The 26,419-nt window shown below is 36.3% G+C and overlaps 1 protein-coding gene across 1 annotated transcript; it reads left to right on the top strand.

Moving 5' to 3' along the window:
- The first annotated feature begins 253 nt into the window (after positions 1-253).
- Positions 254-26,419, top strand: LOC141848591 (putative inactive histone-lysine N-methyltransferase SUVR2). Its single transcript, XM_074736640.1, has 10 exons — positions 254-432; positions 606-802; positions 1,016-1,607; positions 1,715-1,834; positions 2,536-3,716; positions 4,111-4,376; positions 10,931-10,997; positions 11,091-11,141; positions 13,144-13,237; positions 26,033-26,419. Exons 2-10 carry the CDS (start codon positions 611-613, stop codon positions 26,059-26,061), a joined length of 2,592 nt encoding a protein of 863 aa, XP_074592741.1. The 5' UTR covers positions 254-432; positions 606-610; the 3' UTR covers positions 26,062-26,419.

The raw sequence follows: 26,419 nt of genomic DNA, 5'->3' as shown, positions 1-26,419 counted from the left end.
TTTTTTATTAAATCTAATTTAATCAATATATATATATATATTCTTTTTAATTGATATAAATATAAGGAATTATATATATCAGATTTTCGGTAAATTTAATTATTAAATGCCTTTGCCCTAACTCGAAGCTGCAGGAACTAAAATGGATGCACTGGTCACGTGTCGTGACTTGCTTCACCGTGCGATGTCCTGTCGCTCCAAGCCACGACTCCAGCGCTGCTTTTTTTCCCCTTTCCGTTCGTATTCCTATTCCTTCCCGTTCATGGAGCTGTCAATGGCGACACTGCATGCCCTCGTCTCACCGTCCAGTAGCGCCGCTTCCAACTGACAACCCCTCTTCTGTTGATCAAGGCTGATCGAAGCGTTCCCACCCAACCTCTTGTATCTGCTGTATCTCAGTTTAATCTGCCTCGAATACCTTAGAAACTTTAGGTCTTTCCTTCTATTTCTTGGCTATAATTAGGATTTCTTGTAGGGTTTGCATTTTTCTAACCGTCGTTTGAGCATTTTTGGTTGTATTCGCTCCCGGCGTTGGATTTTGTTGTAGAGTTTTGCTCTTTCGTATCAGCATTTGACATTTTTCGCTCATCTTGGTGATATTGTAGTTGGAATGGCTCCGATTCCTGCAAAAGCTATGGCAGCACTGAATGCGATGAAGGCCATCGGGATACCTATGCAAACAGCTAAACCGGTTTTGAAGAATCTTCTTAAGGTTTATGATAATAACTGGGAGTACATTGAAGCTGAGAACTATAGAGTTCTCGCTGATGCTATACTAGACATGCAAGAGTCAGAATCAAAGGTACCATTCTGATGCTACTTATTTGTTCTATGATTTTATTTTTCCATTTTATATATATTTTTTTTTGAAATTCTGTCGTGAAAGCTTCATGAGGAACATGAGAAGGTTCTTTATGATGAATGAGAATTGTATCATAATTTAGATCTTCTGTATGTGTAGTTTCTTCAATGTGTTCTCTTTCTAGGTTCAAGCACTATTAACTTATTTGGACAGGATATGGGCGAAATGGGTAACAATGATGTTGCTAGTAACGAACCTGAGCCTCTGAAGAAAAGAACAAGAAATAGGCAAGGGACCAATGACCCAGGGCCAGGAGTGATTAGCTCTGATGCAGCTGCAGAGTCTTCACTTAAAATGCCAAAATTAGAAGAACATGTTCCTTCTGAAGCCTATCCTGAAACAAGAAGAGATGAGCTAGCTAACTCAATTAACCACAAAGGGAAAATAGTTGAAACTTCATTGCCTGAAGCCCGTCCTGAGTTAGTTAACACAAAGAATAACAGAGGAAAAACAGTTGAATCAGAATTGCCTGAAATAGAGCATCAAAAAGATCAAGCAGTTCACTCAAGGAACCACAAAGGCAAAACAGTCACAGAAACATCATCTCAGCCTACTTCTTTTGGAGAAGCACCTGAGAAATTATCAACACCGCCATGTTCTAAGAAGCAAAGGACAACTGAGACCTTGTTACCTCAGATATATGATAGTCTTGGAAGGACTGGCCAAGCTTCATCTCCTATGAATTCTAGAGTGACAAGATCTCAAAAACGAGGATTTGAAGCTTGTTCTGGACCAGATCAAACTGGTAAGCTTTCTAAGTACCTGCATGATTAATGATGATTGATGATTCTTTGTTTGAAAAGTTAAAAGTTGAATGAGTAATTGACTTTTGCAAATCAAAACTCAATGCAGGTAACTTTTCTTCTGTTCCAATCAGGCCTAAAGATGAACCACGTGATGATGACATACCATTATGTGAGACTCCCATTGCAGTGATTCTCCCTCCACAGCCCATATCTTTTCATGATGTTGGTATATTGCCAAACTTCCCCTTTCAGTGCAGTTGGTTTGCATTAATTGTTATATTGTGTTTCTAGCACTCAGTTCCTTGGAAGCATTATGCACTTTGGTTTTACAAAATTAATTTGTTAATATCTAATTAGAATATTATCACTAGTTTGTTACATTACTTATATATTTATTTTATTGTACCTTGAAATGTAAGATTTATCTTTAATGTGAAAAATGGCCTATGCACTTATTTTTGAGACTGATTTTTAACTGCATTAAGAAATGTTGTCGATTGAGCTAACAAATTTGACACAAGGATAATAGCACAGTAGTCACTCTTAGATATTTGTGTCTACCTGACATCCAGTCACTCTTATATGTGGTTTTTACCCGTTGATCTAGTTTGGGTAGTATAATAAGTATTGCTGTTAGGTTCAAGCCGTGTTTGACTCATTGCTGTGAATGTAGTAGGAATATCTGAGTGCTAAGTAGCTGCACTGCTTCAGGCCATATGGTGGTATTAGAAGTTTGAGCACGGGGCTTATTCAAATTGTAGTTTTAGTGACTTCACAATTCCTAGACTTGTTTGTAATTGAATCATGGCACTTTTTTTTGAAGAAGCACTTTTTTGAGTACCAGCCATGCTATATTTGTCTACAAGTGATTGGTCACACAAAGTACTTTTCATGATTGATTCAATTTTCCCTTTCTGTCTCTTGAAGGTGAAGCAAGTCATCAACATTCTTCGAAGAGTCCTATTTTGCAGAAAATTGTTGATCGAGATGGAACACATAACGAACAAAATGAGAAGGATAAAGAAAACCTCCTAGATAACACATGCAAGAAAGGGTCCCCATCCAAAATCTTAACAGTTCAGGGCTCATCTTCTGTCGATGTCAATGCTGGTTCATCGGATCTAGGGGAGGTAAAACTTTCATTTTGGTACAATTCTGATCGACCCGATTTCCATGTGCCAAATTTGGAGGATGTTTACAAGCTAGTGGAGGACAAATGTTTAAGATCATTTAAGATTCTGCAACCTAACTTCTCCATTAAAAACCTCATGAATGAGATGTGCCAATGTTTTCTAGAACTAGGTTCTGAAACAACTGGCAATGAGCAGGATAATGTTGTACAGATAAATTCTTTGCTTGATTCACTCAAGAAACCTGTTATGCCTAGTGTGTGCATGCCTGCAAGTTCAGATGGTTTCTTGGGTTCAACACTGTCTGGTGGTTTTCAGGATAGATCTGGTCCATCTCACTGTTATAATGATGCAGAGAAGCATCAAAATGGGACAAGTAAGAAAAGAAAGAAACATGAATTCTCTGAATCTGCAAAGGATACATCACAGGGTTTGGCCATGGTTCAACAGCCACAATATCAGCTTGCAGAATTTAGACCACTCCATGATGTGGATGACATATCTAAAGGTGAAGAAAGAGTGCGAATACCAGTGGTAAATGAAATCACAACTGATAAGTATCCACCATCTTTTAATTACATACCACGAAACATTGTGTACCAAAGTGCATATCTGAATTTTTCTCTTGCTCGAATTGGAGATGAGGACTGTTGTGCTGACTGTTTCAATGATTGTTTGGCTGCACCGATTCCTTGTGCATGTGCAAGAGAAACAGCAGGTGACTTTGCCTATACAACAAAGGGGGTTGTAAAAAGGGAATTCCTGGATGAGTGTATTTCGATGTACCGTGAACCTGAGAAGCACCACAAGTTTTATTGTCCAGATTGCCCTCTAGAAAAATCCAAGAATGAGATGTCACCAGAGCCATGCAAAGGACATTTGGTTAGGAAGTTCATTAAAGAATGTTGGAGCAAATGTGGCTGCAGCATGCACTGTGGCAATCGTGTGGTACAGAGAGGCATTACACGCAATTTGCAGGTGAAGCTTGTTGTTTGTTGGAAATTAATAAAATTGCTTCCTCATTTTCTTTTTGTTTAGGCCTATCTCCAGCCACATTATATTATAGCTTTGGTTGAACATCCTGATGTTTCATGATAACCAATTCTATTTACAGTAGGAAAGAGCTTTACCTATCTCAAATACCACTAGAGCTTTTTTTTTTTTGCTCTTTTATCCCAGTAGACATACTTTTTGAGTTGCTACTAAAATTTTTATTATTATATCCTACATCTCTGATTTAGCATATCTTGACAACCAATTCTCAGACGAAATGAGATATTCCTAATTAAAATGCTAAGTTATTTTTTAAAGAAAAATTTCCAATCGACTTATTTTTTGAGTTATAGCTAAAGTTTTTATCATGTGCACCCAGGTATTTCGTACATCTGAGGAAAAGGGATGGGGTTTGAGAACGCTTGATGAATTGCCTAGAGGTGCATTTGTATGTGAATATGTTGGGGAAGTACTGACAAACATGGAGCTCTATGACAGGACAATGCAAACAACTGGCAATGCAAAACATACATATCCTGTGCTACTTGATGCTGATTGGGGATCTGAAGGTACACTTAAGGATGAAGAAGCACTTTGTTTGGATGCAACATTTTATGGTAATGTGGCAAGGTTTATTAACCATAGGTATGCTCCTCATAAGATTTGTGCTTTTTTTCTTTGCTTTCTGCTGTAGGTTAGGTATACTTTGGTCTATCATTGCTGGAGAACTATGGCTACTAATAGTCCTGTTAGTTTTCAGGTCACTAGGAGAACTTCTAATGCTTAAAATGATCTTTTTTTTTTTGCAATTCATGCGTTCCCATTCCATCTGTATTATCGAATTAGTTACAGCATCCGAAATATCTACAGGGATGAACAAAAAGTAGGATGTGCTGTCCGTGGTTAACATTTAATTAATAAACCCTTATAAGGAAATTATCTTTAATTTATGTTTATTAGTACTAAATTAACATTAAGTTGATACCTGTAACTTGTAATACTTGCAATTAATAGTAATTCTTGCAGGTTTTAACTACTACAAGTTTATATTAGTATAAATTATTAATTAATTGATGTTCTAATATATCAATGAATATTGATAATTTACTCTTACGTGAATATTAATCATTTAATGTTTATATTAAGTATTAACAAGTTAAAATGATATTTTTTTTATGAATTGTAAATATTTACAACTTTTATTAATATCTGTAATACGTCAACAAGGAGTGCAAGTTCAGGTTAATTATAAAGATAAATAATGATATTATTAAAATATTGATTCTATTAATATTAATAATCCTGATTACTTGTAAGAGTGCCAAAGCATGTCAAGTATCAATGCGATACAATGTCAAAAGCTTTCCATTTTCAATGGGGCACCGAAACTTTGGAATTGAACAATAAAATTTCATCATCAATATTCATTTTCTATTCAGCAAAAAGATATTGTTCCTTCTGTCATAATCAACTTATTACTTAAGTACAGATTAATGCAAATATATACTTACAATAATTCAAGTTAGTGAATCAAATTTATATTTTGGCTCATAGATCACTTAAAATATATGAGATCCACTTTTTATTTTTTTCATATACTTTTTTTTTAAGTCAATCTCCATTTTAAGGTTGATGAGTCAACTTCTAAGTAGCATGGTGGTTCATCTTTGGACTATTGTAGATAATAATTTCCTAAATAGATGTTAAATCTCTTACCTTTACTTCAAATTTGTTAGTGGCTTCTTGTTATATAACCAAAAAGTTTAGGAACAATAAATTGATAAGTGTTTAGAAGTCCAATATGAACACTTGGTTATCACATTTGAGGTCACCATTAAAGTGCTTGCTAATACAGAAGATACTTAACCATCATTTGAAATCTTGTACTGCGTCGAGTAAAACGGTCAAAACGTATCATTCCGGTAAATTATCAAAATTCGATACCACTCGACACAAAGTTCAAAATTTTAAGCCGTGCTGTAATTTTGGTTTTTGACTGGAAAGATAATGATTTAGTATTGTGTTGACATTTCGATACATGCTGTCGATGACAAATTAGAGGTTGAAAGAGGAAAGATATGAAATAAAGGAAGGAGATATTGTTTGTATTGAGTGATATCAAATTTTGGTAATTTATCAATTCGATTGTTTCGATCGGTATGGTACAAGATTTAAAACCATACTCGACCTGGACAATGCCTCCTTCGTATGCTTCATCTCCAACTCCAATCCATTATCGACACCATGCATCAAAACATTAGCATGATACCAAAATAGTATCGTTCCAGTCTGAAACTTCGACAAAGCTTGAGGTTTTGAATCTTGCTTAAATAAAATTAAATTCTAATATTATAAGTTAAATTAAATCCATATCAAAACCTACTTATAATTATGGATCTAAAGATGAAAATATTAATAAAAGTCAAACAATACAATGGTCTCCCAGACTAAAACCATTTTTTTAAAAATATTTTACTAGTCTTTTGTTGCTGTTAATGGTATTACTATTTATTTTATAGAGTAAATAGTTCTCTTATTTAATGATAGAGATGTCTAACTGATGATTCACAATGTATCTAATTAAAATTTGAGTAAATTATATATTTATATGATTAAACTTGGGTCAATAGTGTTTTTGAACTAGATATCTATATTAACTCAAGATTCAAATGCATTGCATTTTTTGACGCGTGATGTGAGATTACTGAAATAATCCAAATTTGGATTGGATGCGGTTGGTTTGGTCATCCATTTGATTTTGGGTTTTTTTTGTCACCCCTACTTATGGAGATAAAAGGATAGTTTATTATATCATTGTATCCTATAATAATTGTTAAGTTTAGCATATGCCTCTCTATACGCTCATGTAACTCTTAATTGTGGTAAGAAGTACATGAGAAAACTAACTTTCTAGGTTGACTAGCTTTAGAAATATAAGTCATTACAAGGAGACATACCAATGGAAGTCCATTCCTAATACATTTGTAATTGTGAGAAGGGTATTTCAAATTTTCGATTCATGCTTAGTTAATTTTCTTCTTTCATTCAATAGATAATGTGAAAATGATATGCTTTATGAGGAAAAGTCATGATTAATGCCATATAGAACATTCTTGCTTTGAGGGTTAAATTGTCCATAGTCTTTTTTAAAAGTCAAGTTTTGGGGCTTAATTAAATTGCCTTTATTATTAAGAGAAGGTTCTCTTGTGGGATTTTCATGTCCTAGGGACTTTCCCCACCTTACAAGATTACTCATCTAGCTATAACAACAACAACAACCAAGCCTTATCCCACTAAGTGGGGTCGGCTATTACTCATCTAGCTATATGACTTAAAATAGTTAATTTAGAAGAGGGGAGAAGCTATCAGAGAGGGTGTAAGAGTACCTTGGAGAGAGGGACTAGCGGCGGACATGACAAGTGATGTATGTGAGCAAGAGGGATTAAGGGAGAGGATAGGGTTCAAAGAGAGGAGTTAGGAGTGCTTATATAAAGAGAAATGGTAGTGGAATGAAATAATTCTTAAGCTTCTAAAAATATCACTATTTTAATTAAATAGGATTGAACTTGAGTATCCTATCCATGGAATGAAATCTCAAGCCGTTTCATTCGATACGGGCAAAAAATTTCATTTCGCCAGGGAATCGAAACTTGCACAATCAAGGTTCTAGTGTCGATGCACCTCGAGGCCTTGCTGGGCCCTTGTGACTCGTCCAGAGGGATCTCCGCTCCCGTGCTACTCATTCGAGGGATCCTCGTTGGGCTCACGCGACTCTTCCGGAGGCGTCGTTGGGCTCGCACGACACTTCCGATGTCGCGCAACGACAGGGGTGCGTCGCGCGAGCGCAGAACATTGAACTTATGTTTACTTAAATTAATAATTTTAATTAACTCTCGAGCTACTATGATTGATATAATTTAAATATGCTTTATTAAAGCCTAAAATTGTCCCATTATATATATATTTTTAAAAAATTATTTGATTTTTTATTTTTAAATATTTAATTTAAAATTTTATTTTTAGTTAATATATTTTATATTTAAAAAATATCAAAACTATATCGACACGATATGGTACCGAAACTGTATTGTTCCGATCTAGGACTGAAACCTTGGTACGGGTCGAGATATTAAATCTTGATCTTATCTATATATAAATATTATTCAATTTTAAATAAGTCAAAATAAATCCAAATCCACCTATTTAATGGTCTCCACTAAATCCTAAAGTTGACTTTTATTCAACCCTAAAACTCAAAATCTTGGGTTGATTTAGTTTAATTAATTATCTAAAAAGTTTTAAAAAACAATTTAAAATGCAAAATTTAAATATGATAAAATTGCTATTTTTTTCATGTAAATTTGGTGACATCAAGAGAGATGGCTGGAGTTTGTGTGAGCAAGTGATCAGAAAGTTAGAGTTTGATGAGATTATTGTGCTTCTCCTCTTCCTCTTGTTTTTTTTCTCACTCTTAGTTTAAGTGTTAAGGAACAACTAACGCTTTCCTTTATGATTAAAGTTAAAAATAATTTTAATCCATTTCATTAGAATATTGTTAAAGATACATGATTATTGCAACAAGTGTTCATTTATCATATTAGATTATTTTTTTTTAAATCTAAAAAATTTTAAATTCAAATTTGATTTTATCAAATAAATTTTGAGTCCAAAATTTTCAAATTTAATTAAGTTTGAGTCAAGTTTTATATACTTATAAAACCAAATAAATTTAATTACGAAATTTAAAATCTAAATTTAAACCTACAATATAATATTACATTCCAAAATATGAAAATCCTTAGATCTCTATTTTTTGTTCATTCTAATAATTGTAGGTACATGGAAGAAACAAAGCTAAATTGGAACTAAATAATAGAATTTTGAATTATTTATGTTTAATTTTTCTTTTATCAAATAAAATATTTTAATGCATAAATTTTTTAATAAATGCTCATGGACAAATTTTAAACGCAATTATATAAACTTGTAAAAGTATACATTCATTTCAAACAAAATTACACCTCAACAATGGAAACTTCTCGAGCCTTTGAAATTATTGTATTGTTGCATAATTCTAAAGCAAAGCATGCCCTAATTTATAAAGGATCAATGAAAGTCTCATGTTGTCATATTGCTCATTCCAATGTTGTACTTGCCAAAGTTGAATAAATAATAATTGCAAATCATTATGAAACAGAATATTACAATTTATGAATGACTAGAGTTAAAAATTAAACTTAATTGGTTGGAAGGATTTTTAACTCTAAGTTAAAAACTGAGGTGATTAAATTAATCAACAAACATGCACAGTAGAAGAAATATGAGTTAAATATATATTAACAATCTAATTAATTATAATAAAAAGTCAATTAGAAGTTACAACTTATATTATATTATGATTAATATTTAAGTATCAAAATCATACCGGCATGACATGTTATAGTCCTAAAATCATATTGTTTCAGTCAAAGATCGAAACTCCAGAATGACCCTAGATTTTAAACTTTGATTCTAGGCACATTGGTTCATATTCTTAGATCTTACAGTTGCTTAGTGTTCTGCAGATTGCACTAAATCCATTCATAATTCTCTTGTACACATTTTGTCTCTATTAATACAAACACTTAGTTGGGTGCTTTATACTGATTTTTCATAAGAAATGTTCAAAATCATGGGCTTAAGTGGTAGCTATGTGCATTTGGAACTCAGTAGTACTGGTAGGATTCTATTCAACATGTTTGCCTTAGTAGTGGTAGGACCCTATTGGACATGTCAAATGAAGATGTCACTGTATGACATGTAGCTTCAAAACAAAAAATAAACATAAGTTGTTTGTGAATAATTACAATGAGTCAAGCTAGTACTCTGTATGTAATTTAACATGATCAATGTTGAAATCTTTGAGGTCTCAGATTTCTTTTGATTTATATTAAGTTGACAACATATAAGTTGTTAGAAGATCTTGAGAATTTTATAAGATAAATACAACACAACCTAGCCTTTATCCTAATAAGTGGAGTCGGCTGTATAGATTCTCCTAAGTTATTGGGTTTGATCTCTTATTATATCATCATTTATATTGAAATGAATTTTATTTTTGTTTTATCATTGTTAACCAAGTCTTCATTGGTTTCCCTTTTCCTAGATTAATGTGCGTATTTTTTTCGATCTCATTTGCCTAAGTGGGGCATATCAGTTGCCTAAGTATGTCTATATCATTTTAAATGCGTCTTTTTGAGTTTTTCTTGATGTAATCCTACTTTCTCTCTAATGTTGTCATTTCTTATCTTGTTCATCCTCGTATGTCCGTACATTAATTTTAATATTCTCATCTCTACAACTCTCATCTTCTGCTCGTGTATTCGTTTCATAATCCAACATTCAACTCCATATAACACAGTAGGTCTAATTGTCCTTTTAGAATTTTCCTTTAAAATTTAGAATATTTTATAGGGCAAATAAGAATAAGAAATCATGTAAGTTCAATGTTAAAACCTTATAGAGGTAAACTATAAAGGGGGATAGTTTTTCTTCAGAGAGATGAGAGTGTATTTGACTGAAGAGTCTAGAGACTATGTCAAGAGAGAAATAGAGAAATTATAAATTCTCACAAAACATAGGTTGACACCATTGGATTCATGTTGACACTTCTCATGTGTTGAACGAGTCAGCTCTGATGCTTGGATTCTTCTTCTACATTGTGCATGTGTTAGATATTAATAGTCACACATAAACACTTAATAGACTCATATTTTTGTCGATCATGTTAATTTTTTTAAAAAATAGAAATAGCCATGTTGGACATTTTGATCCACACCTGTGACACCTGAGTTAGATACTTACATGAGTTCGTGTAATCTGGACTCAACAACGATGCCCATAGCATCCCTTTACCATAATATTGCTAGGAACATGCATACAGCATACTTTTGGACCAGACCTATCATTATGTGTGAGTACTAAAGATCAATAATCTTATGTTAAGTATTGTTTTGCAAGGTTTGGTTGGTGCCTATTCCTTGTCATGAAACTACAAAGTTCTGGAGGTTTATTTATCTCTTTTAGTTCTAAACTTGTAATGTACTTTAATTGATTATTAGTGTATGCCTCTTTAACTTTCATTGTACATGTTCTTGATGAATTATTTTTTTCACCACTGAGCGTAACACATTACTTCAATTTTGATGTATTGTTTGTAGATGCTGCGATGCCAATCTGATTGAAATTCCAGTTGAAATAGAAACACCAGATCATCATTATTACCATGTATGTGCTGAATCTTTTCATTCAGTATTCAGGCAAAGTACCAGATTTCTTTTATGTGTGGGAATCTTATGTACCTATTGAATGATCTTGCAGCTTGCTTTTTTTACAACTAGAAAAGTGGAACCTTTGGAAGAATTAACATGGGTAAGTAGTTCTAAATTATCAAGTGTCATGTTAAGCATGTTTCTTAGCTTGTGAGAACACAATAAATTTAATTCCAGTTTCTGAAGATCTTTTGCATTCTTAAAGATGAAAAATTCTTGAAGTCCCTGTTTTTCTGAGTGTAGGAAATTCATTGCAAAATTGTACCAAGAATTTCCAATTTCTGTTACCTTGTTCTTATCAACATCATGTGGAACTGGAAGCATTTGACAAGATGGGCCGAACTTCTGCATTGCATTTCTTACTATGATACATAAGATGATTTGTTTGAATCATTTACCCTTGTGTATTGTGTATTTTTTTCCTCCCGAATTGATGTTATGCCACTTGTGTTACTAATTAGCGGTCGACAAGAACATATTGAATGCTTAAGATTTTCTTTCCTTAAACCTTAAACTATTTTTGTTCAATTTTTTTTTTATGTGCAACATGATAGGATGATTTTTTGTTCTTGATTAAGCTAGCACTTTGTTAGGACTTAATTTATAAATGTTAAGTATCATATAATATTATGGATCTAATGTTAAATATAGGTAGAGAAGACTAACTAGGTAATTTTCTCCTTCAACAGTTTAATGGAGTTCAGAGTTGAAATATCTATCCTTCTGGTGTTGAATGCTCCATTGAGTAGCCACTCCACCATTGAGATCATTACCTATGGTAACCATTGTTTTAAGTGCTGAGTCATGTTGGTTGGCACTGACAAAATTTGTTGTTCCACCTAGTGATTGACACACAAAACCCTTCAGCATGGTGACACAATGGTGTGGAAATAGAGAAGAGAAAAGATTGAAGGAGAGAAAGGAGGAGAGGAAGAAGAAAAGGCATGCGACAATAGATAATGAAAGGAAGAGAAGAAAAATCGAGCAAGTGAAAGGAAAGGAGGATAGGGGAGGAGAAGAGGGATATCAGATAGGGAGTAGGTGGTGGGCAGGGTGGGCGGGAACCAACAATCGCAGTGACATGTGGTGGCGTGGGACGTAGGCGCTCCATGTGATTATGGAGGAACAGAGGTGCTCTACGCGATCATGGAGGAATTAGAAGGATTGTGAGAAAAAAGAGTAATTAAATAATTACTAAACTTATTCATAAACTTTTAAAAATGCAATTAATCTAACAAATAAACCAAATTATCTTATATTTAAATTTTGTTTAATTTTAACCTGACCAGAATAAATTCAAATAGAACCTGATTTGAACCTACTCAAACCTAATCACCACGACTACTTAATGGAAAATTAAAAATATTAATTTAATCTATCTTAATTAGTAGTATTCAAATTAAAGAATAATTAAAATAAAAAATTTAAATAAGATGACATTTGAAAGATCATACGAGCAAGCAATAAAAACCTGTGATGAAAAAATTAAGGTTCAACGGGACAAGCTAAATCATCAATGATTAAATAAACTTTATTTAATTAAGCTAAAAGTATTTTATTTATTTCCTTTCACGATTTTTAGTTCCTTTATTTAAAATATCAGATATTATTAGAATAATTTTTAAAAGACTATATTTCAATTCAAGTTAAAGGATAATTTTTTTTTTTTCAAATTTGATTAAGTCTATTTCGAGTCAATTTTTTTTAAATATTTTTTATTTAAAATTTTATACTTATAAAATTAAATAAATTTAGTTATAAAATTAATGTAAGCCTAAAATATAATATTTACATCATAAATTTTAAAACCTCATACTTTTTATTTTTCATATACTAATAATTGTGGTTACGTGAAAAAATTAAAACCAAATTATTTTACTTCATCTAAGAAAGTTTTATTTAGGTTTTATCAAACAAAATATAAAATGTCATTTAATTTACAATTTTTTAATTAAATGTTAATGAATAAATTTCAAACTCAATGAATGGATTTTTGGGGAGTTTATTCTTATTGATGCTTATGGAAGACTGATTCTTTTCTATGTTACTCTTGCATAATTTGTTTTCCTTTAATTCTTAGATAACATGTTCTTCTATGGCAGGATTATGGCATTGATTTTGATGATGATGATCACCCAATCAAGGCATTTAAATGTAGATGCGGAAGCAGACTTTGCAGAGATATTAAACGCCGAAGTAAGTTATGTTCAAAAGCAACGTAATACCTACTAGTTGGATAATTCTTTTTTCCCTGCTTAAGAATAAAAATGAGTTGACCATTGCTAGTCATTTGTAGCATTATTGTATAGGATGTTCAATATTTTCTTTCTAATATGTGGTACTACTAATCAAGTCAAGCATAATCTTTAATAAAGTTCATTGCTTCTGAGTGGTGAAAATGCCACTTGTCTCTTCTACCCCAGTCCTGCTGTGAAACTCCTATCATAAGCTTGAAAAAACATACTTTAAGGCCATAGTAAAACATGTGGTTTCCTAATCTCTAAATGAGTTGAGACTATCTACTTGTTTAGATGAGGGATAAAATTGTTGTATTCTGTAAGTTTACCTCTGTTTGTTAGATTACATGAAATAGCAAGACCTGATCTTATGTTTTTTATGAAATTATTTAGGCCATATTGACATTGTAACCCAATTAGGAATTTCTTAGTGTCTACTAAGTAGCAAAATCTTCTACCCTCATCGGCATTATCTCTCTCATCTTCTTCCGCAAGCAAAGGGACCCACCGCATTCCCTTCTTTCCTCAATGTCTCTTCCCACACCACCTTGCAAGAGGGCCCCGCTGCCTCCCTTGACAAGCTTCTGCACTCATGATCTTCTCACCAATCTCTTACAGGGATCTTCTAAAGCAATTCTCCTCCCTCTCCTTCTAAAGCACTCCTGTAGCGAATCTTCTCTTGCAGAAGCTTCTGCGTGGCCTTTCACTCCTCATGAAGTTGCTTCTTTTCCATCAACATTGGTGATGCAACACAAGAAGATGGTTTCAAATATGGAATAAGAATATGAATTTCAGTGGTAAAGAAGTGTAGAAGGGCCTTAGAAACATAGACATGACACCTAAGGAATCCTAGGCATCGTACCATAGGGAAATTACATGACGTAATCTGGAAGAGTTTCTTAAAGACTTACTTTTCTATTTTAGCTCTTGGCAGTACGAATAACATACACATTTATAGTAGTTGATGGATTCTCCAAAATAGAAAACTTAAAGGACTCATAAATATACTTCTATTATACACTTGACTAAAATAGATTCTTTTAATTGAAGCTTCAATTTTCCAAACTTTGACTATCAAATGTTGAAACTGCTGGACTTTATGACTTACTCTTTATGCTCTCATACTTTGACTTTCAAACATTGGAATTGCTAGACTTTACATCATTTCCTAAATATATTCATAATTTTCCAAAATATGCCAAATTTGAAATTGGGTTTTAGAATCTTTATTTATACGCTCATGGACTTCTAGAGAAGTTTGCCACTTGTCTCCATCAACCCTCCTCGACTGAGAAAAACTCATCCCTTATGAGCTTATTTTTTTTAATAAAAATCTCAGTTTAGCTACTATAATTCATCATTAACCTAAAAGGATCATGCCTTCCATTTGGTAATATAATTCAGAAAACCATTCCCTGCCTCCCTTTTTTGATAAAATTTTATAGTTTATTACATCTTTATTTTTTTTACCAATCTTTGAAGTGACGATTGATGAGCATTAGGTTCATTATTTACCTAAATATGATTATGTTTACAGTATAGGGTGAGATCCTTAATGTTGAAGCTCTTGATACACATGTTTGCAAGTAGATTAAGGACATAATCGTTGGAGCTTATTTTCTATAGAACTTTGTAGGAACCAACATTCCTTTAGTGAAATTTCTTCTTATAAGCCCTTTTTGAATATCATTTTGGTCTTATACGGACCATAATCACATTATTTTTCTCAAAATCAATAAACTCTTTTTTTTTTCCATATTAACATTTATCTTATGAAGGGGAGTCTTGGTGCAACGGTAAAATTGTTGTCGTGTGATCTTGTGGTCATGAATTTGAGTCGCGAAAACAGCTTGCAATGCAAGATAAGGTTGTATATAATAAATTATATGTGGTTTGACCCTTCCCTAGAGCCCCACATTGGTGGGAGTTTCATGTACTGAGCTGTTGTTTTTTAATAATCTTTTGCATGACATTGGTCTTGCCTCCAATGGTAAAGAAAATCAATTGACTTTCTAAGAAGGATTTTTGTAACAATTTCAAATGAACTGCATTTAGTGTGGACTTATTCACAGAACACTTACATGCAAATCCAACAATTTTACAAATTTGATCCCATGTTGTAACATGACCTCCAATCAGGCAACGAAGTTTCTCATCCATCATGAAATACTCATTCACTAACATCCTTAAATCTAATGGTGCTACCAGAACCAATATCAAACTCAAGGGATCCGGTTCTCTCTAATTGCATGAACATTTGAAGTTCTTATTGGGTCTCATTGGGAGTACAACCACCTCATATCTCCACCATGCCACTTAACATGATTTATTGACTTTATATAACTTCTCAATCAAATGGAATAAATCAGGCTTCATCAGTAATGCTCCTCTGTAACTCTGAGGAAATATGGGATGTTCTTTGGCATATTCACTCTCATGTGCAGAATGCCTTTCGTATATATTAAGTATACACAACATGATTGTTCATTACTGGTATACATTGTTGCTTTTCAGAGAATGTGGTATAAACTTGCCATATATCATCCCATCTCCACATATCCCAAAGTTTCCAAGTGTTATGAAGAATTTCAATTTTCAGGTTGCTAAGTTATTGCCTGCTTTGATAATCTCCAGTGGCATCCACGTATATTTTGCAATTGCTACAGTATGATCTTTATCCAATGCCTTAATCTAAGTGTTGCAATCTTCTTAACCTCAGCTAAAGCTTTAGCCTATGTTTCTAGACAAGATCTAGGAGGTGGAAGATGTGGTTATCGATGCATACAGAATTCATACCTACCATGAATTCATGTAGTTGCACTAATTTTTAATCAGATTGTTGCAGGGTTTGTTTGGAAGATCATCTGCTGCACAAACACTACACATTTAGTTTCACTGTAACTTCTTATTGTGCCCCAACATTGATCATAATTATTATTAGCTCAATTGAATATGAACTATTTCAGGCAGGGATTAAAATTTCGAGCCGTATCGCGCAATACGGGAAGGGGAGCCTTGGCGCAACGGTAAGATTGCTGCCATGTGACCTAGAGGTCACGGGTTCAAATCCTGGAAACAGCCTCTTGCCAAAGGCAAGCCAAAGGCAAGCTAAGGCAAGGTAAGCTGCCTACAATGGATCCTTTCCCCGGACCCCGCATGGCGGGAGCTTCGTGCACCGGGCTGCCCTTATCGCGCAATATGGACGAAATTTTTCGTTCCGCTACGGTACCGGCACCGGCACCGCGGTTCCAGTCGGGAAACGTTGTCGGAGGCGTCACCGGGGCCAGCCGACGCCACCGGAGGTGCCGCCGGGGCCGACGATGCCACCGGATTTTTAGGTTTTTTTTATTTTTTAAGTTAGAGTTTAATTAAATTTTAATAATCAACTCCTAGTTATAGTTCGGGATAATTTAAATAGGCTTTAATAAAATCCATAAAATTAACTTATTATTTTTTAAAAATATTTTATTTTTATTTATAAATATTTAGATTAAAATTTTTATTTTAGTTAATATATTTTATATTTTAAAAATATCGAAACTGTACCGACACGGTACGATACGGTACCAAAACTGTATCGTTCCGGTCCGGGACTGAAATCTCGGCACGGCTCGATATTTTAAACCTTGATTTCAGGCATTGCTCTAGAATGCAAATGATTGATCTAAATTTGCTATCACTACCACTTCTTGATCCGTTTCTTATATGTTAAAATCCATAATTCCATGTTTTCTGGTTCATATGCTTCTTCACATCTGATAGACAATCACAATTTAATTTCTACTCTTCACTTTTTTAATCATACTATTTGTCTCTAATGCTAACACTTCTCATTTAAAGGACCATACTCTTTTGATACATGCTTATTGTTCTTAGTCAAAAATCTTTATGCTCCACAATTTCTCATGAAGGTATTCTCTATTTTCACTCTACGGGAACCTTAAATAATCATGTAACCTGTTATCCTTGTCATTATGTCTAATGATCTCTGCACAGAGGTAAGGGTTGGTGACAATCATAAATATGATGGAATTTATTACATAGACAATCAAAAATCTTCTCTAATGCTCTTACTATCACTAGCATAACCCCTTACCAATGGCATCATTGTCTTGTTAATGTTTTTGGTCAAAATAAGAAAGATTATCAGTGATTCAGTCTCACTAACCTAGTGCCAGTGTGAAGCATTTGACTTGGCGGGCACTACCATTCGTTTTTGAAGTTAACAAACCCCACCATGCATCTCTGAACTTGGAAAAAACTACATGCATCATTTTCCGTTAGTACTCGAGCATACTTCATCCCTTTGGTGTTCACTCATATTTAAGGTCCTAGACCTATCTCTACTGACAATTGATTCATTATTCTGTAGACTGTCTTCACATGATATGACTTTCTTGTTGAGAAGTCAGAATGACGTACTTAATATAGAAAGGACAAACTTTATCCCTTTGGTGTTCGCTCATATTTAAGGTCCTAGACCTATCTCTACTGACAATTGATTCATTATTCTGTAGACTGTCTTCACATGATATGACTTTCTTGTTGAGAAGTCAGTATGGCGTACTTAATATAGAAATGACAGTTTTCTAATTCTATCAAAAGATAGTGATAATGCTTGTGTATATGCAAATAACCTTTGTTCTTTTTTGTGTTTTACAAGGTATCTTCCGCTAAATCATATGCTTGTATACATATTGAAATCATGGTGTCACAAAAATGCAAGAATCAGCATCTTCTTCATATCACATGCTCTATGATGTTTTCATCTATATGTACCTTAACTATATTGGGGAGATGTTCTCACCTTATATTATCTCATTATTTTCATCTCTTTTGTTCTTAACGGGTAAAATTTCATCATTCCTTCTTCCAATATAAAATACCTTTTCTTGCTGCTTAGGGTTTTTGGTTGTTTATGCTGTATTCATGTCCTTGCCTTGGACCTGGGCATGATAAATGTAGCTGTAGATCTACTCTTTGCATTTTTCTTGGATTTGCTCGTAAGTTACTACAAGTGTTATGATCTAGTATTTTTCCATTTGTAGGCTTATGCAATGCCACATCCTTTGAAACTACACCTTGTTTCTTGAACTATTTCTTGTACTCTTCACCATCTCCACTTGACATCATCAGTTCCATCAACTCTACTAGGGCTATCCACTGCCACTCCATTAGAGATTCATTGTTATTGCAGTGAAACCCAATCAGATTCTTAGTGGCCGCTTGTAACTCTTTCATTAGGCCCTGACACTAGTACCTCCTTCATTCATTTTTGATTGCATCTCTTCATAAGGTAAGTGTATTTTCATTATCTACCCTATTCCCAGTTTTAGTTTTCTTTAAAAAATTATGCTTGAATTTTTGCATTCCCTTGTCTTTGCCATCTATGAATATTTCCAGATCGCACCATGAAGCCAAACCATTGCAAGGAATATGAGAATTTGTTTTGCCACCACATGGTGTAGAACCTGTTTCTTTCTCTTACAATCAATTATCTGTCTGATGGTTATATTGGTTGACAGAAGATTAGATTGATTACAAAAGGATACACTTAGATCTCTACTGTTAATTACTTCAAACCTAGTATGGGTAAACCTAAAAAGGAAAATCTTTAATCTAAACAAAATCATAGGATGTGGTTTGAAAAGTGTCATTAGGTCACCAAAGTTGTCTGGAGTGTAGTAAGATTAGATCATTCAATCTTGGTCCAACATAGTGCTACCAAGATTATAATTTTGGCAATTTATGTTGATGGCATCAAAACAATATGACACATCATTAAAAAATAAACCAAAAATTAAATATATTATTTCAAGATTGTGAAGGATTTGGTTTTTCCTCGGTGTGGAAGATGCTGATTTATAGCTTTGAACAGTTAGTGTTGGAAGTCGGTCCATGTAAAAATTCTAATTGTCATTGATTAGCAGTGTTATGAACCTTGTAGTATATTGAAGGATATCTGTTATGGCCGAACTCCAAATCTATTCCCTCAGCCTGTATCTTCGCCAATCTCGCCGACACTGAACGCGTCACAGGGCGATCCCACAACTCCAAGGGAAGGAACCTTTTGTGCTGCCCTATCGTGAGCGATGGGGAGCCTTGCGCGAGGACAAGGTAAGGCCGGAACTGGTTGCACGAGGGCGCGGCGCGAGGGCACAGGATTGCAAGACTGCGATCTTATTCCATAAAAAAACAGAAAGGGTTTTCTGGGTTTTTATACCCTACATCCACACCCCCTTATTAACCTAAATCATGGCCCAAGCCCAACTAATATGACAACTTATAACCGGAAATCATGAACAGCAACAGAATAAGAAAAACATTAACGAAACCGACACTACGCAGAAGGCTATGCAGAGCCTTCTTCCAAAACCATACTCGCTATTCTTTTGGCTCGTCTGTGGTACGTGATTATGGGCGTTGGGACTGTAGCCTCAGTCCTAACATCCCTCCACGCTTCCGCCTGAGGCCCAACGATCTTCATAAATTCTGGATATCGTTCTGTCATGGTTGCACGCTCCTCCCAAGAGGCTTCTGCCGGTGAGTGACCCACCCAATGAATAAGGACTTCTTCCTGAGCTCCTCTTTTGCGGAAATCCAAAATAGCCTGAGGTGTTAACTGATCACTAGCCGCCGGAACAATGACCGGAATCGCCGGCGTGACGGTTTCTCCCAAATGTTTCTTCAGCTTTGTAACATGGAACACGGGATGAATCCGCCATTCCGTTGGTAACTCTAATTCATAGGCCAGCTCTCCAATTCGTTGTTTCACTGTGAATGGTCCATAGAATTTGGCCTGGAGCTTCGACACTTTTCCTCCAGCGAACACCTTCTGCTGCGGTTGAGGTGGTTTAACCCACACTAAATCTCCAACGTGAAATTCAAGCTCACGATGTTTCCTGTCATAGTAGGATTTCATCACCTGTTGACTGTGAGCCAAATACTCTGTCATTCGTGTCAACATTTCATCTCGGTCTCTTAAGGCCTCATCCACCGCGGCTAATTTGGAAAGCCCGGACTCATAAGAAACCAGAGTTGGTGGAGGCCTTCCATACACTACTTCAAACGGTGACATATCGGTGGTTGAGTGATGACTAGTGTTATAGGAGTATTCTGCCCAAGCCAACCAATCATGCCATTTCGAGGGTGCATACGAAGTAAAGCATCGTAGATATGTTTCCAAAATTTGATTTATAGCTTCCGTCTGTCCGTCTCCTTGAGGATGATATGCAGTGGTGAATTTGAGTTTGCTTCCTGATACTGAGAATAATTCTCTCCAGAATAAGCTGGTAAACGTGACGTCACGGTCACTTAAAATTGATTCCGGTAGCCCGTGTAGCTTATAGATATTCTCGAAGAATAACTTAGCCACCGATGGAGCTGAATAGGGGTGTTTAAGAGCCAAAAAATGTGCATATTTGGAGAACCTGTCGACCACAACTAGCACCACATTCTTCCCATTCGACAAGGGTAACCCTTCCACAAAATCAAGAGAAATATCCGACCACACTCTCTGCGGAATGGGTAATGGTTTCAGTAATCCTGCTGGCTTTAAATGTTCAATTTTATTCTGCTGGCAAACGGCGCAGACTTTCACAAACTCGGCTATATCACCCTTCATTCCTTTCCAAATAAAATCTGTTTTTATTCTCTTCACTGTTTTCAACACCCCTTCATGATGAGCCGTATGAATGGCAGCCATTATCACAGCTCTCACTGGGGAACTGCTCAACACAAAAAGTCTCTTTTTGAAAAAAATCAGCCCATTTTCAAACTTCCAGTTGTCATCCTTCAGTCCCTGCTCAATATCCGATTTAATCTGTTTCAATTCCTCAGACTCGTTGACTTCAGATCGAATGGTATCAAACAATTTGGGATACGGCATCGTGATGGTCATTAATCCGAGTTCTTCTTCATCTCGTCGGGACAGAGCATCTGCTGCCAAATTTGTTTTGCCACTTTTGTACTTAATTTCAAAGTTGTATCCTATCAGTTTTCCCAGCCATCGCTGTTGGAACGGGGTAAGCACCTTTTGTTGTAATAAAAACTGGAGACTTTTGTGATCAGTTAGCACAACAAACGTCTGGCCTAACAAGTAGTGCCGCCAATTCTTTACAGCGTAAACCAGTCCAATGAGTTCCTTTTCATAAACTGCAAGCCCGCGCTGCTGAGAATTTAACTTCTTACTGAAATACGCAATCGGATTTCCTTGCTGCAGTACCGCTCCTACTCCCCAATCTGATGCATCACACTCAATCACGAAGGGGGCCGAGAAGTCGGGTGTGCTCAGGACAGGGGCTTCTGTCATTGTTTGTTTCAGGACTTCAAAAGCTGTTGAAGCTTGATCTGTCCACATAAAATTTCCCCGTTTCAACATTTGTGTCAAGGGGGCCGTCCGTTCGCTGTACAAGGGAATAAAGCGACGATAATATCCAGCCAGTCCCAAAAAACCCCGTAATCCTTTCATTGTCGTGGGTTTCTTCCAATCCAGAATTGCTTGAATTTTCTGCTGATCCACCATCACACCTTTATCGGAAATCATATGCCCCAAATAGCTTACCTCCGATTGTCCAAATTGTACTTTGACCTTTTCAACCTCAACTGATGTTGTTGTAACGCCGCATATACTTGCTGTAAATGTTGTAGATGCTCTTCGGGGGATCTGCTAAAGATTAATATATCATCAAAAAATATCAAGACGAATTTCCTCAAATAATCTTGGAAGACCTCATTCATGAGCGATTGGAAGGTGGCAGGAGCATTTGTAAGTCCAAATGGCATTACCAAATATTCAAAGTGACCATGGTGGGTTTGAAAGGCTGTTTTTGCCACCGAATTTTCTTTCATGCGGACCTGATGATATCCAGATCTTAAATCTAGTTTGGAGAAGACTTTGGCTCCATGCAACTCAGCTAATAATTCTTCAATAGTGGGGATGGGAAAGGGCACCTTTACGGTTAAATCATTCAAGGCTCTAAAATCGATACACATCCTCCAACCTCCATCCTGTTTGCCAACGAGAATCACCGGAGCAGCAAAAGAAGATGTACTGCGTCGGATCCACCCTTTATTCAATAACTCTTGACATTGTGCCTCAATCTCCGTCTTTTGATTATGTGGGTAGCGGTATGGTCGTTTCATTACTGGCGTGGCTCCTTCCTTCAAGATAATTTCATGATCACAAGATCTAGGCGGCGGCAAAATCTGTGGTTCTTCAAAAAGGTCGGGAAATTCCTCGTTTAAGCTCTCAATGTCCTGTTCCATACCCAAGCTGAGAAGTTCTGGCCTAGATTCTCTCTGATCTATTCCTTGCAAGTTGACTACACGTCCAAATACCATGAAGCTCATCTGTCTCTGCTTGGAGTTCCATTTTATTTCTCCCAGCTCATCCAGCCAATTTATTCCCAAAACTCCTTCATACCCTCCCAAAGCTAGTGCGTAAAAAGTAATCAGGAATTTCTCCTGACCAATTACAGTTAAAGCTTGACACGCCCCAGGACTGGTAATCGCCCCTCCGTCAGCTACATGAACTGTGCTCGGTCGCGGTTGTAAGACCAGTCCTAATATCTCGATCAATTCAGGACGCAGGAAGCAGTGCGTACTTCCTGAATCTATCAAAAACCTCACGGTTCTGCTCCCAATTTGTCCTTCTACTTGCATGGTTTGGTAGATCGGTTTTCCAGTGACGGCCAGAGCTGAAACAGCAACTACTTCTGTGGGTTCAGTGGTAATTAACACATCAGATTCTTCATCCAATTCGCTATTCAGCATATCCGACTGCATCATTACATTGTAAAGATTTTTGCACTTGTGTCCCGGTTTAAACATCTCATCGCAATGGAAACACAATCCTTTGGCTCTCCTTTCCTCATATTCTGCTCGCGGAAGTTTCCAGTCTGGTGCTCTTTTTATTGGACCTTCTCCCACTCGTCCCTTTACTGCAGTTTCTTCCTTGCTCCTCTCAGTTCTCTCTCGTGAACTGCCGTACTCCTTCTGTTTTCCCAGTTTCTCTTTTGCACTCCAGAATTCCTTAGACTTCTCTCGATATACTTTCTTTGCAGCCCGAATGGCGTCGTCTGCAGTTTTTGGACATTGTAAAATTACTTGGATTTCCAGTTCCTCTGGTAATCCATTCAAATAATGGAGCAATTCATGTTCTGTTGACATTCCTTCCACTCGGAACATTATCTCCTCAAATTTCTGGTTGTATTCTTCCAAACTCTTATGCATCTTTAATCTGTTCAGTTCTGCAATAACATTCTCAGTGTCTCTACGGCCGAAACGTCCTTCGCAGACTGACTTAAAGAGAGACCAGGTCAACTCCGGATTGCCCTTAGTTAGCTTCATAAACCAATACTTGGCGCCGCCTGTCAATCTAGTCCCCACCACATGCAATTTCTCATAGGGTTCGGTATGATGGTATGAAAACAGGTGCTCGCAGGTGTTCAACCAGGCTACTGGATCTTCCGACCCATCAAATTTTGGAATTTCCAATTTGTACGTGGTTTTACTTCCTCCATATCGCCGGCTAGGTTCCTCCTCCTGTTCTTTTCCTTCATATCCCGGTTTAAACATCTCATCGCAATGGAAACACAATCCTTTGGCTCTCCTTTCCTCATATTCTGCTCGCGGAAGTTTCCAGTCTGGTGCTCTTTTTATTGGACCTTCTCCCACTCGTCCCTTTACTGCAGTTTCTTCCTTGCTCCTCTCAGTTCTCTCTCCCCAGTTTCTCTTTTGCACCCCAGAATTCCTTAGACTTCTCTCGATATACTTTCTTTGCAGCCCGAATGGCGTCGTCTGCAGTTTTTGGACATTGTAAAATTACTTGGATTTCCAGTTCCTCTGGTAATCCATTCAAATAATGGAGCAATTCATGTTCTGTGGACATTCCTTCCACTCGGAACATTATCTCCTCAAATTTCTGGTTGTATTCTTCCAAACTCTTATGCATCTTTAATCTGTTCAGTTCTGCAATAACATTCTCAGTGTCTCTACGGTCCAAACGTCCTTCGCAGACTGACTTAAAGAGAGACCAGGTCAACTCCGGATTGCCCTTAGTTAGCTTCATAAACCAATACTTGGCGCCGCCTGTCAATCTAGTCCCCACCACATGCAATTTCTCATAGGGTTCGGTATGATGGTATGAAAACAGGTGCTCGCAGGTGTTCAACCAGGCTACTGGATCTTCCGACCCATCAAATTTTGGAATTTCCAATTTGTACGTGGTTTTACTTCCTCCATATCGCCGGCTAGGTTCCTCCTCCTGTTCTTTTCCTTCGTCATCAGCTTCCAGATTAGGGCTTTTGCCACGATCCTTACGCCGTTCCAGAGCATCAACCCGCATCTGAATCCCTTGGATTCCCTTGGTGACGCTGGTTACGGCTGACGACATCTCCGTCACCGCGTTGCTCAACTTCTCGATCTGTTTGGCCATCCCATTGAAGCGCCGATCAATCAAAGCCTCGGCTCCTTTGTCCCCGTCGTTCATCCTTCGACAAGGGCGCTCTGATACCAGATTGTTATGGCCGAACTCCAAATCTATTCCCTCAGCCTGTATCTTCGCCAATCTCGCCGACACTGAACGCGTCACAGGGCGATCCCACAACTCCAAGGGAAGGAACCTTTTGTGCTGCCCTATCGTGAGCGATGGGGAGCCTTGCGCGAGGACAAGGTAAGGCCGGAACTGGTTGCACGAGGGCGCGGCGCGAGGGCACAGGATTGCAAGACTGCGATCTTATTCCATAGCAAAAACAGAAAGGGTTTTCTGGGTTTTTATACCCTACATCCACACCCCCTTATTAACCTAAATCATGGCCCAAGCCCAACTAATATGACAACTTATAACCGGAAATCATGAACAGCAACAGAATAAGAAAAACATTAACGAAACCGACACTACGCAGAAGGCTATGCAGAGCCTTCTTGCAAAACCATACTCGCTATTCTTTTGGCTCGTCTGTGGTACGTGATTATGGGCGTTGGGACTGTAGCCTCAGTCCTAACAATATCCAGGGAAAGGACTACCCACAAGAAATATGAAATTCAAAATTTGATACTCTTTTTGATGGCTATGTTGGGTTCTCTATTGGCATAATTTCATAAGTTTACATGACGACTTAGTTTTACAAGCACCAAACCAATTGAAAATGCATTGCAACAATAAGCAACTATTTACATTGCAATCAATTTGGTGTTTCATGGATGCATTAAACACATTTAAGTACACTATCACTACCTTTGAGTTGCCATGTGTCTAATAAATCAATGGACCATGTACTCTTTTAGAAGAAAAACTTGTCTAGATTTTTACCAAACTATTTTGGTGGCTCGGTTTATATCTATGCAACAACTTGGCTTGGTCGATATCTATCCTCTATTTCTATTTTGAGGGGTAGTGTTTGACATCAAGAGTAAGAATAAGTTCAGTTTATCTCTATGCAACAACTCGGGCGTAGTCGATAATTGTCCTCTAGTTTGAAGGGAGTGCTTGATAAAATAAGAATTGACCTACTTCCATGCGTTTTATGATTAAATTAGTTCATCCTGATATGTATATTTATGTTTGCTATCAGAAGTATATCAAGGCTATCTATTCTACCTGCTTTCTACTATCTTAAACAAAGTGGAACCATCCTACATATCCTAATCAAATTATAAGAAATGAGGCTATAACAATCCACTACACATTTTATGAAAAAGTACGTGTAATAGTTCTCTACTATTGATCTTCTTATGCAATGTCTATTGTCAGGGACCCGATCAAGAGCGTCTGCACGGTAGTTGACTGGACTTCAAGCTAAAGACTTCCAGAGAATTTTGGGTGCATTCCAAATGAAAGCTTTTTTAGTGCCAACAGATAGTCAATAGAAACTGCTGTTGTGCAAATTAGATAGAAATCTCAGCGTTTTTTGGAATGAGCATTATCTGGCACTTTCTTAGCTTGGTTCCAACGTTCGATACTTGCGATGGGATATTTTGTGGATATCAAAGCTGCCTTTGTAAGCCACTTCAATTTTAAGTAGGTGTTTGTGTATCAATGTTTGCATCAGGAGAATCTTTGATTGGTAATTTCTGTTCCTTTTATTGCGTGCTAAGTGATAGATAGGATTCAAATTCTATGCAAGCTAACTGTTTTTTA

This window comes from Curcuma longa, chromosome 17 (genome assembly GCF_044706935.1).
Source record: "Curcuma longa cultivar G26 ecotype Majalengka, Jawa Barat chromosome 17, ITB_CL_G26_1.1, whole genome shotgun sequence".
NCBI lineage: Eukaryota > Viridiplantae > Streptophyta > Magnoliopsida > Zingiberales > Zingiberaceae > Curcuma > Curcuma longa.
This window is presented reverse-complemented; position numbering and strand designations above follow the sequence as displayed.

Excerpts from the sequence above, each read along its gene's own strand:
- LOC141848591 (XM_074736640.1), top strand. The coding sequence starts at position 611 with ATGGCTCCGATTCCTGCAAAAGCTATGGCAGCACTGAATGCGATGAAG. Across the intron at positions 1,608-1,714 it reads TTCTGGACCAGATCAAACTG|GTAACTTTTCTTCTGTTCCA; the intron begins GTAAGCTTTCTA and ends AACTCAATGCAG. Across the intron at positions 13,238-26,032 it reads CAGAGATATTAAACGCCGAA|GGACCCGATCAAGAGCGTCT; the intron begins GTAAGTTATGTT and ends GTCTATTGTCAG.